This window comes from Silene latifolia, chromosome 5 (genome assembly GCF_048544455.1).
Source record: "Silene latifolia isolate original U9 population chromosome 5, ASM4854445v1, whole genome shotgun sequence".
Taxonomy (NCBI): Eukaryota; Viridiplantae; Streptophyta; class Magnoliopsida; order Caryophyllales; family Caryophyllaceae; genus Silene; species Silene latifolia.
In genome coordinates this window covers 17329128-17345420 of record NC_133530.1, presented here as the reverse complement: position 1 = coordinate 17345420, position 16293 = coordinate 17329128, and the positions used below count along the sequence as shown (strand labels likewise).

Sequence of the window (16293 nt, the reverse complement as noted above, 5' to 3'; positions counted from 1 at the left end):
GGAGTGAACACTTATCCGTCATGAGCCGCCATCCTTGCTTACCCAATAAAGCCCGATTGAATTTATTGAAATCTCGAAAACCCAACCCACCTTTTTCCTTCAGCCGACACAGCTTATCCCAAGCTAACCACGCCATCTTCCGCTTCCCACCCTCAGAACCCCACCAGAATTTAGAAACAATAGCACGTAATTCGTCACAAAAGTTAGCTGGTAATTTAAAAACACTCATCGCATATGTCGGAATTGATTGGGCGATCGCCTTTATCAACACTTCCCGACCCGCTTTACTGAGTAACATTCCCCTCCAACCTTGCAACTTCTTACTAAGCTTGTCCCTAATAATTCTTGTTACCACCTGTTTCGAGTGACCCACAACATTTGGCAACCCCAAATACCGTTCCTGAACCTCCACGACCCTCACCCCCAATACTGCCGCCACTCGTTGACGCCTTGCTACAGTCGTTCCCTTGCTGAATGAAACCGTCGTTTTATCCACATTAACCACCTGCCCCGAAGCCTCCTCATATGCCCTAAGAATATCCATCACCACCCTAGCTTCCCTCTCATGAGCCTTCACAAAAAAGATATTATCGTCTGCAAAGAGCAAATGAGACACAACCGGTGTCGACACAGACAAGCGAATACCATGAAGCGAACCATCCTCAACAGCTCTCCTCAGAAGACTAGACAACACCTCAGCACACAATATAAACAAATAAGGTGACAACGGATCACCCTGGCGTAGCCCTCTACTCGGGCTAAACATCTCAGAATTTGCACCATTAACCAGAACTTCATACTTAACCGTTCTCACACACTCCATAACCCGACCTACCCATAACTCATCAAACCCCATACTCCGCAAGAGCTCCTCCAGAAAAGACCATTTGACCCTATCATATGCCTTAGACATATCCAATTTGAGGGCCATATGCCCTCCCCCACCTCTCGAATTTTTCGTAAAATGAAACATCTCGAAAGCCAAAAGAATATTATCCGTAATAACACGGCCAGGTGTGAATGCACTCTGATTTTCAGAAACAATACTCCCTAAAAACACCTTCAACCTATTAGCTAAAACCTTCGAGACGATCTTATACAGAACATTACATAAGCTAATAGGCCTAAAATCCACTATCTTGTCCGGCGCTTTCTTCTTAGGTATTAAAACAATATGAGTAAGATTCAGATTACCTGTCATCGGCACACCATTAAGAATATTCAACACCTGACGGACTACAGACGGCCCCACGATATGCCAATAAGTCTGTCTTGTGTTTCTTAAACATGATGTTTTATGGCAATTTTGAAAGTGATCATGTCACGTCTATTACCGCGATATCTAATTGTAGACGTCCCTTTTGAAAAACACGTATGACAAGTTTCTGACATTATGTTACTCGTTTGTTTTTTGAACTTATTCCGTTTGTTTTTAGATGGAAGTTAAATAAATCATTGCGCACACATCATAATCGAATACAATTAAATTCAAGCAAGGAAATTACATTTTTGCCCTTACTATAGTTCAGTTATCACATCATCAGCACCTCCTTGCTACTTTCAGCCTCACCAACAACCAGCCTCTCGCTTCACCCACGACTTTGAGCAATTTCCGATATCTCACAACCAACCGCCCCCTCAACTCACCCACAAGCAAACACCGTCAACACGCACCAACAAATGCTGACACACGGACACCTCCAAGGGTCCTAGCCACTGTCGAAAAGCATCAATACACATGCACGACCAAGGAATTAAGGATGATGACGGAGGTGATGATTAATACCAATAAGAATAACACCAATCCATTTAAATAACAAAACCAACAAGAACAATTTAACAACTTGGAAAAGAAACAAAAAGATCTTCTACAACAAAATTTTCGTCGTCATCGCCGGAGAATATGAGATGATGGCATGCAGTAAAATCGGGCGGTAAGGACCCCTTGAGGCCTTGAAGCAAAGCACCATCTTGGATAACTAATGCCTCTAATGATCATGGAGCCACAATCCTCTCCATTTAGTTCTCTCCATCTCCCCTCTTCGGAAAGAAAAACAGGAAATGATCCTGACTCGTGATCATGATCATGATCTCCTATATGTGAAATGGTCAATGTGTGTACATTCTCCTCATCTACCTGAACAAAAGGAACTTAATTTGTATCAGGCTCACATTTCAGATTCCACCCTCCCGGCGCAGCTTTGCGCTCACCTCGCTTTTTTTTGTTCTTAGGAGGAACGTCTTTTGTTATGCAAAGTTTTAGGGCTGAGGATTTTGGAAAAGAAATGTCATCTCCAACCATGGTATCTGGTGCTAATTTTGATTTAGACGGGAGGACTAAAATTTTCACATCTGTCAGTTCCGGTTCTTGAAGCTCTCTGTTACCGGTTAAATGGTCAACAATTCCAAGAGGCGGGTTCTCTTCTGGCATGATATTGACTTGCATCAGAGAATTATCCAAAATCTGCAGACAATAACAGAAGATACTAGTTACAAACTTATATGAGCTCTCTGTTTACAAGTGAGACCATCTTATTAACCTTGTAACTGAATTAAGGAATAAATAAAAATTTGGAAAAGAAATAAAAATATAACTAGTGTTTATAAAGGAATAAGATAGGGTTGGCCAACATTAATTGCCATATAGAACCATGAATATGAAGTGGCGATGCAATGAAAACACAGTATGTTCGATGAGTGTTGGTAAAAAAAAAACAAAAACAAATATTGCATAATGAGCAAGATAAATGAAATAAAAGAACCGTCAAGAAATGATGTAACCGTTAACAAGAGCAACCATCAAACCGATAAAAGAATTGCAACTTTGGTAGTTTGGTAATATACTTGGCGTTTAAATCAATTCGCCACATTTCCCTTATGGGAATGTTACTGTAGCAGTGTAGCATGATAAAAACTACCCTCTCGAAAGTACGAGGGATCCACTGTCCATCCATTTGCTTTTACTTGGCGTTCTCCATCAACTTGACATATATACCCTTCTGACTTGACTCTTTCTAAAAACTTGCACTATTTGGATATGTAGTGAATCCGAAAGAATAAAACTGAGCATAACATACAGTCTCATATAAAATCGAATAAGGTCATGAAAGAAGTCTCACATTTTCAGCCGACTCCACAATTTGTGGTTGATGTGGTGTGACATCAGCAGCAGACAGTAGACCTACAGTACTTTCTATTACGTCGGGAATCTGAGTGCCGTCAGCGTAACCAGAGTCGATGTTCTCAGGTAAACCTAGGTCCCCAATATCAAAATCCAATAAGCTCTTAGGAGAATATTTGGCACCAAGAGACATATTGTCACCATTACCAGCTGAGAAAGCAGGGCTCTGTGCAGCACTTGTCTGACCATCATAAGGCACAAGAAGGCTAAGATTTTCCGAGGAAGAGAACTTGACACCATTTTTCAACATGATCAGATCCAGATGGTTTCTAAGACCGTGAACTTGACACTGAACTGTTTCTATCTGTCGCAGAATCTGTTCCATGGAATCGTCGTCATCTTTCAGCCAATCGTCATCCATGTTAAGCTCATCGTTCTTAGAATATACGTCTGAAACAAGCATCCCCACAAAGAAATATTACAGATCGGTTTCAATATCAGAAAAGATAAACTTGAATTGATTAGATACGGTCCTCGATACTGTGTTTTAAAAATGCCAACAGTCAAAACGTCAGTTTGAAGCGACTACCTACTTGAATAAAATGGAATAAAACATCATTGAAATGAATGGTTATGTAGGGCCAAAAATAGGGTAACCCAAATGTTTAGTGCAAGAGCTTGTGAAGCCTAAGATCAATTCTAATAGGAATTGAGTCTAGATTTATAAGGAACTAGGGTTGCCTTATTTGCCATGGCAATACCTTTAAATGCCTTCAAAAGATAAATATAGTTACATTCACATGTCCAACCTTGTCACTATATGGATCATTGTCAGGGCAGAGCAATACTCTCTCCTACAACTATTTACAAATTTCTGTATACGAGTACTCTTACTTTAGTGTCTGAGGCTCGGCCACAAACAAGCATGCCCAGGTACAGAGTTCCAAATTCAGGTATGTAACAAAGGAGGGAACAGACCCACGGAGGACAATACAAGTATAGAACAGTTCTGTTTAATCAAGTTCAATACCCAGGCCTACCTTAGGAAAATCGAAAACCCCGTGAGCCTAATTAGGCCTCTTTCAGGAATCTCAAAACAGCATCATCGCCCCCTCATAATTTACGGCATCATAGTGATTAAATGCTACTCTTTCATATAGTCTTAAGTCACTAGTAGAATTTTGTCCTTGACATAGCTTCAATCTAGACATAGCTGATATGTAATATGCAACACTTGAGACAGCAATACATCAACATTTCAGGCACCATTATTCAAACCAGAAACAGTATTCATATTCGATACTTGCCCTCATATGCTCAGCAGAAGAGAACTATGGGATTTATCTCAACTTTCAATCACCTTGCACAATTCCATAACTTTATGGGCATTCCAGTTTGCATATAATCGAGAATATTCAAAGAGTCGGGACCTAAATATTTAGTTCTTTTTCCTTGTATAAACATATTCAGGCTATATATATATACACGTAGTAGGCTAGTAGCAGTGTAAATCCACCTATCAAAAACATATCTCGGTTCTAATTTAAACACAGCAAAATTGGTGAACTGATACTACTCGCAAAATTGGTGTCCTAATCCCAAGAACACTAAACTGTAGTCACCATCTCTGTTCTTGGGATTGAAAGGATTTGAAACATTTTTGTTCATCGTAAAGAGATGCATATTATATAACAACGTTTATTGGTCAGAAAATTAATGTTTCCCAGGACCCAGAGCACGACTTAAATGGTTGAATCTTCTCTTAAGAGGGGAAAAAAAACAGAAAACTAAGAGACGGCCATATCTTCCCTTAAGAGGAACAAAAAGAACAGAAAACTAAGAGACGGCCATATATCCCATATATCCCATATTACAAAATACGAATCAAATTTCAGGTAGAATACAAAAAAAGATGGTAATAGTTTTCCTCAGTAATAAGCCATTAAGAGACAAAATCAGAATCATTACCTTTATTACAATCATCTTCAGGTGTTGCTGCGCTATCTGGATCAGCCTTCTTATTTTCTGCAATTGAACAGATAAAATTATAGCATTTGAAAGTTCACAAGTTTTACACGGAATCGTATTGAAGAGCTAAACAATACTGCAAACATACAAAAGATATGTACCAAGATAAGAGAAAAGTTGGTGATGAGACATATATGATGATATATCAGTGATGTTTTCCACGCGTTTTCTCTTTCTTCTTTTCATCGCTTTCTTCCTGGCAGAATGGCTGACAAAGGGAACCGATCTTGAACAGAAGTCTGATGTTTGTTGTTGTAGTTCTAACATTTTTGTTTCATGATTTGGTTCAAGCTCCCGGGTATATTTTAGTGCTTGTGACTCCAATTCCTTGATCTTCAATTCCGTCCATTTGCACCTCCACATGAGGGGCCTTACGAAATTCCTCCATTGAGTTGTCAATTTTTTTCTCCTATTAAGTAGTGACAGAGGATCAAGCATCTGACATGAACACTAGTTTTATTACTTTTATAATTAATGGGCTTGATATAGATACCTTGTTGGGAAGATACTACTATAACTGTCAAACATAGAACCCAACTCATTGTCAGCACGAAATTCTGACTCGACCTCGGCATCACTGGCTACAGATGTAATAGCACTTCTCGATGTAGTATCACCAAAGGAGCTAGAATTCTCTGTAGCATCTGGATCAAAGACTTCAGGCAGCTTAATGGCACTTGAGTTTGAAATTTCTGTGATATCAACGTAAGGCTCCTGACCCATTAGAGGATTCTGAAGCCTTCCATCCAGGAAAGCTTCCATTTCACGGAGAGTGTCCTCATAGCTCATGTTCGCCCTACCCTTTGGTATGGTGACAGAACTTTTAGACTTGTCACAAGCTACAGGCGTCATTATCGCATCTACCACCTTCCCAGAAAACAATTCTATACATAGTTTAGTATTGATAGTTAACAACGATTAGTCGTGCCAAAAAAACTAAGAAATTGCATACAGCAAAATTTAAGAGAGGCAAACTGATACATTTGAGATATAGCCATGGGAACACCTATATAAGAACCATGAACTTGTTCTTACTGCCAGTGGCAAAGCCAAATTTTGGACTTTGGGAGTTGGGGGGACGAAAAAAATTGAACAAGGTGAACGAGTAATGGTACAAGGTGAACTCGAAGAATAAGTTCCTAAATTCTAACTAAAAATTCCGAATTTTCCATCCTCTAGCAGGGACGAGCGCTCCTGTTCCCCCCCCCCCCCCCCTCCCCCCTCTTTTCCCAAGCTCCACCACCATAGACGGCAATTCAGGTATTCAACCACCATGTAAGATTTCCATACGAAAACATTACAGCATAGATATCAATCAACAAAACAAATAAAGATTCAATATTTTAATCTTGCTCAAGAAAAATTCAAGCTCCCCTAACAAAAAAAAACCAAGAAATTCAATCAACCCAAATCATCAAAACCCGAAATTAAATCCCGCGAATAATCGTAAACAAACATGATATAAAATCATGCGCCTCCTCTATTACATTACAGTGATTACACCTTTCATATACATGTCATTTAGTCTTGCAACAATAAAAAAAAACAATACGATCACGAAAATTAAAACAAACCCACAAAAGATAAGAACTTAATTCAGCACAATGCACCAAAAAAACATCAAAGAAAGCTGAAATTCATACATTACAATAAATCAAGTGAAAGTTCTGCTAAAAAAATAAAAACAACAGGAGAATTCATACAGTTAAGAGTAAAGAAGAGTGAATTATAAGATTATAAAGCGAAAAGAATGTAAGAAGAAGAAGAGGGAAGAAAGTTACGAGATGTAAAAATGGCGGAAGGAAGACAATGGAGGGAAGGAGGCAAGTATGTATGTTGGGCACCTCGGCGGCTACTACTACAAAGGAGGGAAACAACAAGAGGAGGTTGTCTCTCGATTGAAGAAAAAGTTAATCTGTACGATTACTTTAACTCTTTGGTGAGACGGTTTTACTCTAATTTAAGATACGAAAAATTCTTTGGTAAAACGGTTTTACTTGACATTGGAATTGGAAAAAGAATAATTGTAAGGAGAGTTTAAGGTTATAGGGTTGTATACTTAAGTTGCACAAAGTCTCGTGTAAGGTGATCTTAAAATCTTAAATGGTTTTTCTTAACCGTAATTTCAGTTTTTGGTTTTTCATTTAAATCAATACTAGTTTTAATCCCGTGCACGAAATGCACGGGTTGTCTTTTTAAATATATTTTTGAGTATATGGTAGTCGATCCTTTAATAGTTAGCCGTAATTTTTTTGATTAAAATTTGAATGACACTGAATTAAAACGATATATCGTGTTAAAGTTTCAAAGTCGTGCAAATATAATTGCACATGATTAATTGTTCAATTGTTCATCTAAATAAATAGGTATTTAAGAGTTTTGTTATAGTGAATATCAGCCGTTTAAATATATTACAAATATCCACATATTTATTTGTAAATAAGATTTCCTTGTTGCTTATTTCGATAATAAATTTGAATTATAATATGCGTAGTCTATTTCTCTATTCGTCCTAATCGTTTGTTAGTCTCTTTTATTCTTTATGAGGGTATTTTAAGCAAATGCAAATTAAAATGGAGGGAGTATATAATTTTAATGTCACGTCATTGTTGTATGATTAAATTTTTTATAATTATTTTTATAAAAGAGTAAATTAACGAAAGCAAAGTCTCAATTTATAAACCGAGTTAATGATCTAGCCTCGTAACTAAATCAGCCCAAATGTCAACACCGTATCCGCTAAATACCAACCAAATAAAAAAAAATCATCACAAATCGAGTTAATGAATATAAAATTTATCCGAACCAAATAAAAAGACATAATCCTTTGAGCAAGTCTCCTTTAAAATGGATACATCTTTTTAATTATTAAAACTGGTCAAATAACATCTCACTTGTGTATATAAGACAAATATAATGTTATTCCCTATGCACTCTAGTCTCTACTTTTGTTTTATTCTAACTATATTTGACTCGTCTTAAGATAAAAACGGATATAAAACATTTTAACTGAGAAATTTGTGTAACTCTTTCACCCACTAAAAGAGTGAACATATATTTGGGTCAACTCATACATTTACGGTACATATATTATACAATAATATTTAAGTCGACTCATTCATCTCTTATCGGTCCATATTATATACCCTAAATTTTTGCACAATATATATACACTCTCTCATTCACTAATTGCCCTAAATTTAACACTTTCGATCACTCTCTTAGTCTTTCCGCCGCTCCCCCTCTCAATAATCAATTTCATCTCATATTTTCATTTGTTTGCTCTCTCATCTCGTTGATTACCGTTACCCGTTTTATTAGAAATATGCAAAGTTCTAATCTTATCCTTCAATTTAATAGATATAACAACTATACTCCCTCTCAATATTTGGATCAATTTTTCATAAAATTATTTTTATCAAATTTTAATCTTATCACCTGTTTTGGATGGCCATGCAATTACATGATAAATAATATTGAAGAACAATATGAAATTGTGATCAAGATTTTAGTATTGTATATTATCTCAACGAAAATCGAGCTTTAGTATTTCCCAGTATTGATTTTTTAATCCTTACTCCCTCTTATCCACTCTTTTCTTCCCTATTTCCTAAAACGGATTATTCAGGTTTTCTTCCCCTTTCCTTTTTAAGAAAGTTTTTATTAATATTATACTCTTACCTCTTTCCACTCATCAAACCCCACTATATACTTTATTAATATTTAATTCTAATTATTCCTACCTCTCTCCAATAACCAAACCCCACCTATCTTCTTTATTAATATTTAATCATAATTATTCATACATCTCTCCAATTACCAAACCCCACTCATATATTTATCAATATTATACTCCCCACCCTTAATCTCCGTGCCCACTTCAAAAGGGAAAAAAAAGATGGATAGGAGGGAGTATTTTTTTTTCATTTAGTATTTTATATGATATTTTGGTTTTTTTATATATTTTTTTCGTTCCTTTTACACTAATCTTCAATAATTATGATGTCTTTCAGTCTTATTAAAATTTTTATTTTTAAATTTAATTATTGTTGTTTTTGAAGTACTTTTTCACTTTTTTTTTTGCGACTTGAAATGTATTTTCTGATATATTTTTCCCAAGAAATGAGTCTTTTTTTACCTTTTTTGATTTTAATAATTTTTCACTTTTTATTTAATGTATATTTTGCATATATTTAGATTATTAATATTTTAATATCATTATAATTATTTTTTTATGCAAGAGTTTGCAAATCTACCATTTACTTTATTGTTTGCAAATCTACCATTTAAGTTAAAGACGATATAAATTTTGTGGTCTTATTTTGTTTTTTTCTACAATTTTCAAATTCGTGGTCTTAATTTTTTTTTTATTTTTTTACGAATTTTTATTTGCCCATAAATGCTATTTTATTTTATTTTATGTTTTCTACTGATTTTATCAAACAAAACAAAACAATTTTCGATAATAATTTTTTTTTATACTTTGTTTTGATTATATTGGTAATATTTTAGGAAATGTAATTGTATTACCTATGATTCTAAATAGTTTGTATGTGATTTTATAATCTATAGTCTTACATAATTCTTATAAATTAAGATCATAAGATAAATTAGGAGATTATGCATTATTTATTACTCCGTAATAATTTATATTTACGTAGAAACATAAACATTTACGTACAAAACATGGTGGTTTTCGAGAAATTAATTCCAGATTCTTTGTTGCGGAGCCCACATTAACTATTTATAAAAAAGAAAAAAAATTGCATTTGATGACGTGGGTGAATGTGGATGCTTTAAATGTTTCTGTATTTATAAAGATAAGATGGTTTACGGTTTTACACAAGTTTTGTATAGAATGATTTGTTTATAGTAGATTAATAAAATTATTAAATCCCTAATTTTGGATCGTGTCAGAGCAATCATCTTCAAGTTCAAGTCAACTTCAAATTGCATTTTTCCGATTAGGACGACCCTGGTCTAGGACCTAGTAAGCTTTATTAGGTCTCGTTTGACACTTTGAGGTTTGATGTTCGGTATGTGGTCGAGCTACGTGTTACGGAGTAATATTATTCGAGAGTAAAGAATTGTTAGTTAATTGAAGTAAATGTTATGTAACAAATAAATTATAATGACTACTTAGAATTTGGAATGTAATGAAATTAGGTCATGAAAGTAGATAATTCTTAAATTTTGGATACAAATTGATTTAGCAAATATCAAAGAAATTATGTGTAACTTATTATATTTCGAAGCACCAAAATTGAAATTTTACCTAAGAAACTAAATAACATTGAATTAGGCCATGTTCTCTTATATTTAATTTCGACTCATTTCAGTTCAGTTCTCCCTCGTTGGGTCAAGGGGTTCGTGGGTTTCTTGAAGACGTGTATCACAGCCAAGGAGATGAATCTCCGAGACGCTTTTTTGGGTCTTGTTGTAGGTATTTCTCTGAAGCTGTACCGTTTAAAACGAGTAAAGACGAGCTTATGGGGGCTCTTTGGTCTACTGAGGAAGTATATCACAGCCAAGGAGATGAATCTCCGAGACTCTTCATTGGGTTTTGTTGTAGGTATTTCTCCGAAACTTCATCAATCAAGACAAACACAGATGGATGTCTTCCTTTGGCCAGCGTTGCTCGTCTATCGAAGATTGTAATGGATGTTTTTGAAGTCCAAGTCTGTGGCCTAAGTGCCGTCGTACGCCACCAACACATTATTGCCAGCCGATACATTTACCTTGTTGTTTTAGATTATGTTATTAGTAGTACTTTCGTGTTTTATGCTGTTGTTTATAGGTATTGTTTAGTAAACTGTACCACCACAATGTAAAACACTTTCTTTACCGTTGCCAAAAAAAGAAAAAAAAAAGGTTCTATTTAGTCAAGTTCAGTTCATTTAAGGAAACTACACTAAATTAAACACGTCTTATTGGCTTGAAGCATGTGTAATAATTATTTATTTATTTTTTTAAAAAAGTGACCAACAAACTAGATCTACATTCCTTAATATTTTTTTTTTGGTTGTAAAAAATTGGAGCAGTTTCAAAGAATCAGGAGTAGGTCAGAAGAATTGTGCTGAAGTGTCAATGACTAGTTTTTACCTTTAATATAAAATAATTTCAAATAAATTACTCCGAAAGTTTTAATAGTAGTATACATAAACAGGAGCCGGACACCAAAACTAGTATCAAAGCTAACAAGTTTACAGACTGTCTCACAAAGGCGATGCATGTTGTACTGGCTCCTTCAATAACAAGAAAACAATATAAATCTATCAGGGCGCGATATAATTAGCTTGTTGCAGATTTGAGCTTTCCTCGAAGAAATTGCAGGATGTGCTCACGTTTCCAGTTGTCGATTCTGTTAACAAAGAGCAACACAGACAATTTAGAAAAACGATGTTAAACAATGGACTGCCATAATGCCTTTCTTTAATACAGGGGAGAATTGTGCATGGAATAAAAGGTTGCTAGTATGCTACAAATGACGCACAGATGGAGTCAGTTGAGCATTGCACTTGAATTCACAGGCTTTGACGAAAAAAGTGGTAACGTAATTTAAGCAACAGGTCAAAAGAGAGTTCCTCTCATGGACGGAATCAGTCAAGAGATATATACTTCCTTATTTTGTTGCAAAGGGAGATCGAGAGCAGTTTTCATGCTAACAAGTTCAAATCCAGGTCATTCATGAATATACCTGATAAAAGGGTCATTCGGGTCAAAGGTCATTTCGTGTGTGTCAAACTTGTAATGAAACGTTTCGGGCATTGGGTCATTTGTGAACACTAATTATGAGTATCATGACTATCATCGCCACAATGACTAACATTTAGATATAGTGGACATCTGCAACGCTCACTAACCAGAGAAATCGTGGCAAGCTTTACATTACAACCAAGAACCAATTCACAAGTTCAAACCGTGAAAATTGAAGAAACTGTTTTAACATTCGAAAAATTAACTAATATATTGACTCGAATTCAAAATCTATTTCAGAAACTGTCCCAAGTAAATATTCGAGGTTTAAAATTTTCATAAGCAGGTGTCCTAAAAACTGTTATACTCCCTTCGTCCCATTTTTATTGTCCCCCTTTCTCTATTTGGTAGAATTTAACGAAAAGTAGCAAACTACCTATTTTACCCCTTAAATTTACGCGAATTGAGATATTAATCTTACGGTGGACCGGTGGTCATGGTGGTGGTTGGTTTAACTAGGGGCAATATCGGATAATCAAAGTTTTTTCTTACTAATTTTGGAAAGTGGACAATAATTTTGGAGGAAAAGAGGACAATAAAATTGGGATGAAGGAAGTAGTGTAACAACAATCCACTATGACTTTGTGAGTCACTACCTCTTTACAAAATGACAGACTTGTGGACATCCTGAACGCAACAATGACCTAAATCATAAACCTAATTTTATGATTGAAAACACTGCATATATGCAGCTGGATCACAGAACAAAAACTAAAGATTGTTTATACGGAGTATATATAAGAAGGCTATCAGTAAAAATCTACCAACTTGCCTAAAACACAACCGTGATGATAAAGCAAGCACAAACATAAGCCAAATAGTAACCTATTAGCGCTCAGAACAGATGAAGCAGCACTCACCTGATAGTTTCAGCATGTTCACCATTATCATCCAGCATGATCATCTTGGGAGGTGAGTTAAAAGAATACTGAACTTTAACAGAGGGAAATTTCTCCTTCTCTTCTTCGATAAAGCCAACAATCTCAGGGTAAAAAACCAATTTTCTCATGCAGACCTCCAACAGTGCACCAGCATAAGAAACCTGCAACATTAATAATTTAATATCATTGAACCTCAGAGTTAGCCACCTACTCACCTGGCAGGCTGACACTAGTTCCTGTAGCCGAACAGTCATATACAGTAATGTACTCCCAAAGAGTTTTAGTCAATCACTTTTGTCATGCTTAGGGGTGCTAACGAGCCGAGCCGAGCCCGAGCTTGGCCTTGCTCGGCTTGTGCTCAAGAACCAAAACTCGAACTCGAGCCGATCTCGAGCTTACCCGAGCTTCAAAAAAACGTGCTCGTTATAAAGCTTGCGAGCTTTAACGCGAGCTCGAGCCAAACTCGAGCCCAAATCGAGCCTATATAAAACTGTTTATTTTTTATTTTTTTTCTTTTAATATTTTTAATAACAAGGCTCGAAAATTATATGTAAAAATATTTCGCAAATCAGCGAGACATTTGTTATGTGTGATACAAAAATATACTCATGATAAAATATTTTTACAAAATATGAGTAATATCTTATGTAATCGCACAAATTCGAGCTGCTCGCGAGCTTTTCGAGTCGAGCCAGCCTTTGCTCGGCTTGACTCGTTAAGCTCTCGAGCCGAGCCCAAGCCCGAGTCGAGCTCGCACGAGCCGAGCTTTGACCGAGCTTTGACCGAGCCGATCTCGAGTAGCTCGCGAGCTGTCTCGGCTCGTTAGCACCCCTAGTCATGCTTAGAACTTAGAAGAAGACCTCACATAAATGACCTAATAATAGCTCACCATAAACAGACCGAGACAATGACCCTACCCAATCAAAGTCAAGTCCATAATATACACGGAATGATCCAATCGGAATTGACTAGACTCGTATAACGTCCCAGATGTCTAGTTTGCTAGTTTTATGAATTTGAAAGTTGTTCCTGCTATATAGATTTTGACCAGTTTATCCACACGCTTGGAGAGCGACAGCATATAAGAATAAATTCCTAAAAAGAAGAATATTCTAGCATAATATTTGAGGTTTCCGATGTGAGACTTTCAAGAAGTAAGGCCTTGCAACAGCAGGGGTTCAAATTAGAAGCTGGAGAACTTCTTACCTTGCTCATTGAATCATCAGAATCCTCCACACAGCACTTAAAGCAATCTGATACCAGTTCTGAAACAGCATACAAGACTAACATTATTTCAAGCATAAGTGAATATGCATTGCAGCATGAAGATTTCTTCTAGCAATGTTTCAATAATAAAAGAAACTTCAGTTGAAAACACCGATTAAGATTGTCAAGAGGAAAGTAAAAAGTAGAAAACACCCAGGTTTATGTAAACAAGCTTTACTTGCCATGGTGCAGTAATACTGCAAATAAATAGCAAAAACTTAAGATACATTGTTCCACAAACACATTCATTTGCCTGACAATCCTGAAGTTCAACTGGAAAAAGCTATCGTCTTTCCTTTTTAGTTCATACACAATTTTATGGGCAAGGCCTATCTATCGCTAATCCCTAAAATAGAAAATGATATGCGAACTATCACATACATAGAACAGAAAACCTAAATGACAGCAGTTCAACCAACTAGATTCACTGCTGTAGCTCCGCTAACCTACCAAAATCAGCCCTCCACTCATAAATCATCATTTATACCAATATAAACGTATACGCCTTTCAAGTGACATGACTTCCTTGAAGTGAATGACTGCTACGGCGGAAGCAAGCATAACAATCACAAACACTCGCCATTATATTCCTACATCCTATAAGAACTTAAGAAGTAGCTCCTTCAACTAGGGATCTCTTTCAAAATGGTACCTTTCTTACAAACACAAACAATTTGCTACATTACCAATACCTAAAATGACTATATGTCCTCCATGACTAATGTAACACTCCTGCTTCTTTCAAAGCGAACACCGTACCTAACTCTCATAAAAACAAACCCAGTAGTCACTGATAACAATACTCACTTATACCCTAACACAATTATATTCCCTTAACCCGATACAGTTCACTCAATCGACATCCAACCGACTTAAAATTTTGCTTTTCCTAAAACAAAGACTATCAACTAATTGATTAACAGGTCCTTGGCTTCATCTTCCTTGCTCAGGCATAGTACAATTACCACAACCTATGCCCTAATCATGAAACCTATAAACTATAGTTTACAATTAACCATTGCCTCAATGGATCCCGCAAATTGTGGGGTAAGCAGGGTCCGATATAAGCCCCCTTACCCCTCTGTTAGCAACACAAAGAGGCTGTTTCCGAATGATCCACAACCCCGAACACATACAATTACAAAAACTACAATCAAATACAAAACCATCAATTAAATAAACTCAATCAAGCAAATAATCATACATAAACAAACCCAGATAAAATAATTGAAATCTACATTAAACCCAGATAATAAAAAACTTAAATGAAAGAAATTAAGAGAGAGAAAACCTTGATCTTTAACATACTCAGAAAAGGTTTTACAGTCAGAGCAAAGTGCAAGACCAGTAAACCCTAAATTCTCACATTCTTTTGAGCTCAATTCTTGTGCATATGATTCTATCACCATTGTTAATACTAACATCAACATTAAGCATATTACTCTACCCATTTCTTAAAAATGAATTTGTTGAATTGATGAGGAAAATGGGAAATTTGGGGGTTTGAATGTTGTTTAATTGGAATATTTGCTCATCAATGTTTGAAGATGTAAAATTATGGAGTTTGGAGTTGAGGATGATCAAGTGGGTTGGTCCATGGGGTTTTGTGTTGAGGCCTAGTATTCTTGACTTGTTTGTGCCTTTTAGTTAAGTTTGGCCCATGGTCAAGGGTCAATTGGTTGAGTGTGGGTTGGGTCGGTTCAGATCGGATTATTTTTGATGGATTTGAGTTGAGTTATTTCGAGTTTGAATTATTTTTTGATTATGTTAATTTCAGATTAGGTAGAGATAATGGTTACTGTACAACAATAAATATTCGTGATGAGTTATATTGATCCGGTCAATTCGAATCACTGGCCAAGCTCAGGTGTCGAGTTGAGTTATTCAAGTCACATCAGTGTTGCCAGGTTTGGATATTGGGCAAGACGGATTTAGTGAGAGATTGGTTGAGATATGATACACAAATTCTCACTATAGACGAAAGATATTCATCTATAGTTATAGACAGACCAAATATTCACTCACTTTAAGCATAAAATGCGGGGCTCAAAAATATCATCACTTTAAGCATATTTGACCCGTCTTTCACTTTAGATGGATATATCCGCCTATAATGAGACTAATTGAATATGATAATAGTCACATTTATTGAACTTTATTTTGATATAATTCGTAATTGTGACATTGGTTAGTTTTAAATATGTACTCTTTTTAATATTTCTTTCATCCGTGTTTTAGTCA

The 16293-nt window shown here is 35.9% G+C and overlaps 2 protein-coding genes across 2 annotated transcripts; both read right to left on the bottom strand.

Moving 5' to 3' along the window:
* Positions 1-1754: 1754 nt before the first annotated feature.
* Positions 1755-7056, bottom strand: LOC141656909 (uncharacterized). The gene is made up of 6 exons (XM_074463994.1): positions 6931-7056; positions 5643-6033; positions 5251-5558; positions 5090-5146; positions 3120-3571; positions 1755-2464 (listed from the first exon to the last, which is right to left on the bottom strand). The coding sequence occupies exons 2-6, from the start codon at positions 5999-6001 to the stop codon at positions 2153-2155; spliced, it is 1488 nt and encodes a 495-aa protein (XP_074320095.1). The 5' UTR covers positions 6002-6033; positions 6931-7056; the 3' UTR covers positions 1755-2152.
* Positions 7057-11226: 4170 nt separating this feature from the next.
* Positions 11227-15804, bottom strand: LOC141656905 (uncharacterized). Its single transcript, XM_074463992.1, has 4 exons — positions 15344-15804; positions 13993-14051; positions 12766-12947; positions 11227-11510 (listed from the first exon to the last, which is right to left on the bottom strand). The coding sequence occupies exons 1-4, from the start codon at positions 15501-15503 to the stop codon at positions 11441-11443; spliced, it is 471 nt and encodes a 156-aa protein (XP_074320093.1). The 5' UTR covers positions 15504-15804; the 3' UTR covers positions 11227-11440.
* Between the last annotated feature and the right edge of the window lie 489 nt (positions 15805-16293).

What these genes read in the sequence shown, in the direction of transcription:
- LOC141656909 (XM_074463994.1), bottom strand. Translation starts at nt 6,001, where the DNA reads ATGACGCCTGTAGCTTGTGACAAGTCTAAAAGTTCTGTCACCATACCA. An exon ending in CCAACTTTTCTCTTATCTTG is followed by an intron (nt 5,147 to 5,250) that starts GTACATATCTTT and finishes GTTCAATTGCAG; the next exon opens with AAAATAAGAAGGCTGATCCA. An exon ending in TTGTGGAGTCGGCTGAAAAT is followed by an intron (nt 2,465 to 3,119) that starts GTGAGACTTCTT and finishes TATTGTCTGCAG; the next exon opens with ATTTTGGATAATTCTCTGAT.
- LOC141656905 (XM_074463992.1), bottom strand. Translation starts at nt 15,503, where the DNA reads ATGGGTAGAGTAATATGCTTAATGTTGATGTTAGTATTAACAATGGTG. An exon ending in CTGATGATTCAATGAGCAAG is followed by an intron (nt 12,948 to 13,992) that starts GTAAGAAGTTCT and finishes TTAATGTTGCAG; the next exon opens with GTTTCTTATGCTGGTGCACT. An exon ending in GAACATGCTGAAACTATCAG is followed by an intron (nt 11,511 to 12,765) that starts GTGAGTGCTGCT and finishes CTTTGTTAACAG; the next exon opens with AATCGACAACTGGAAACGTG.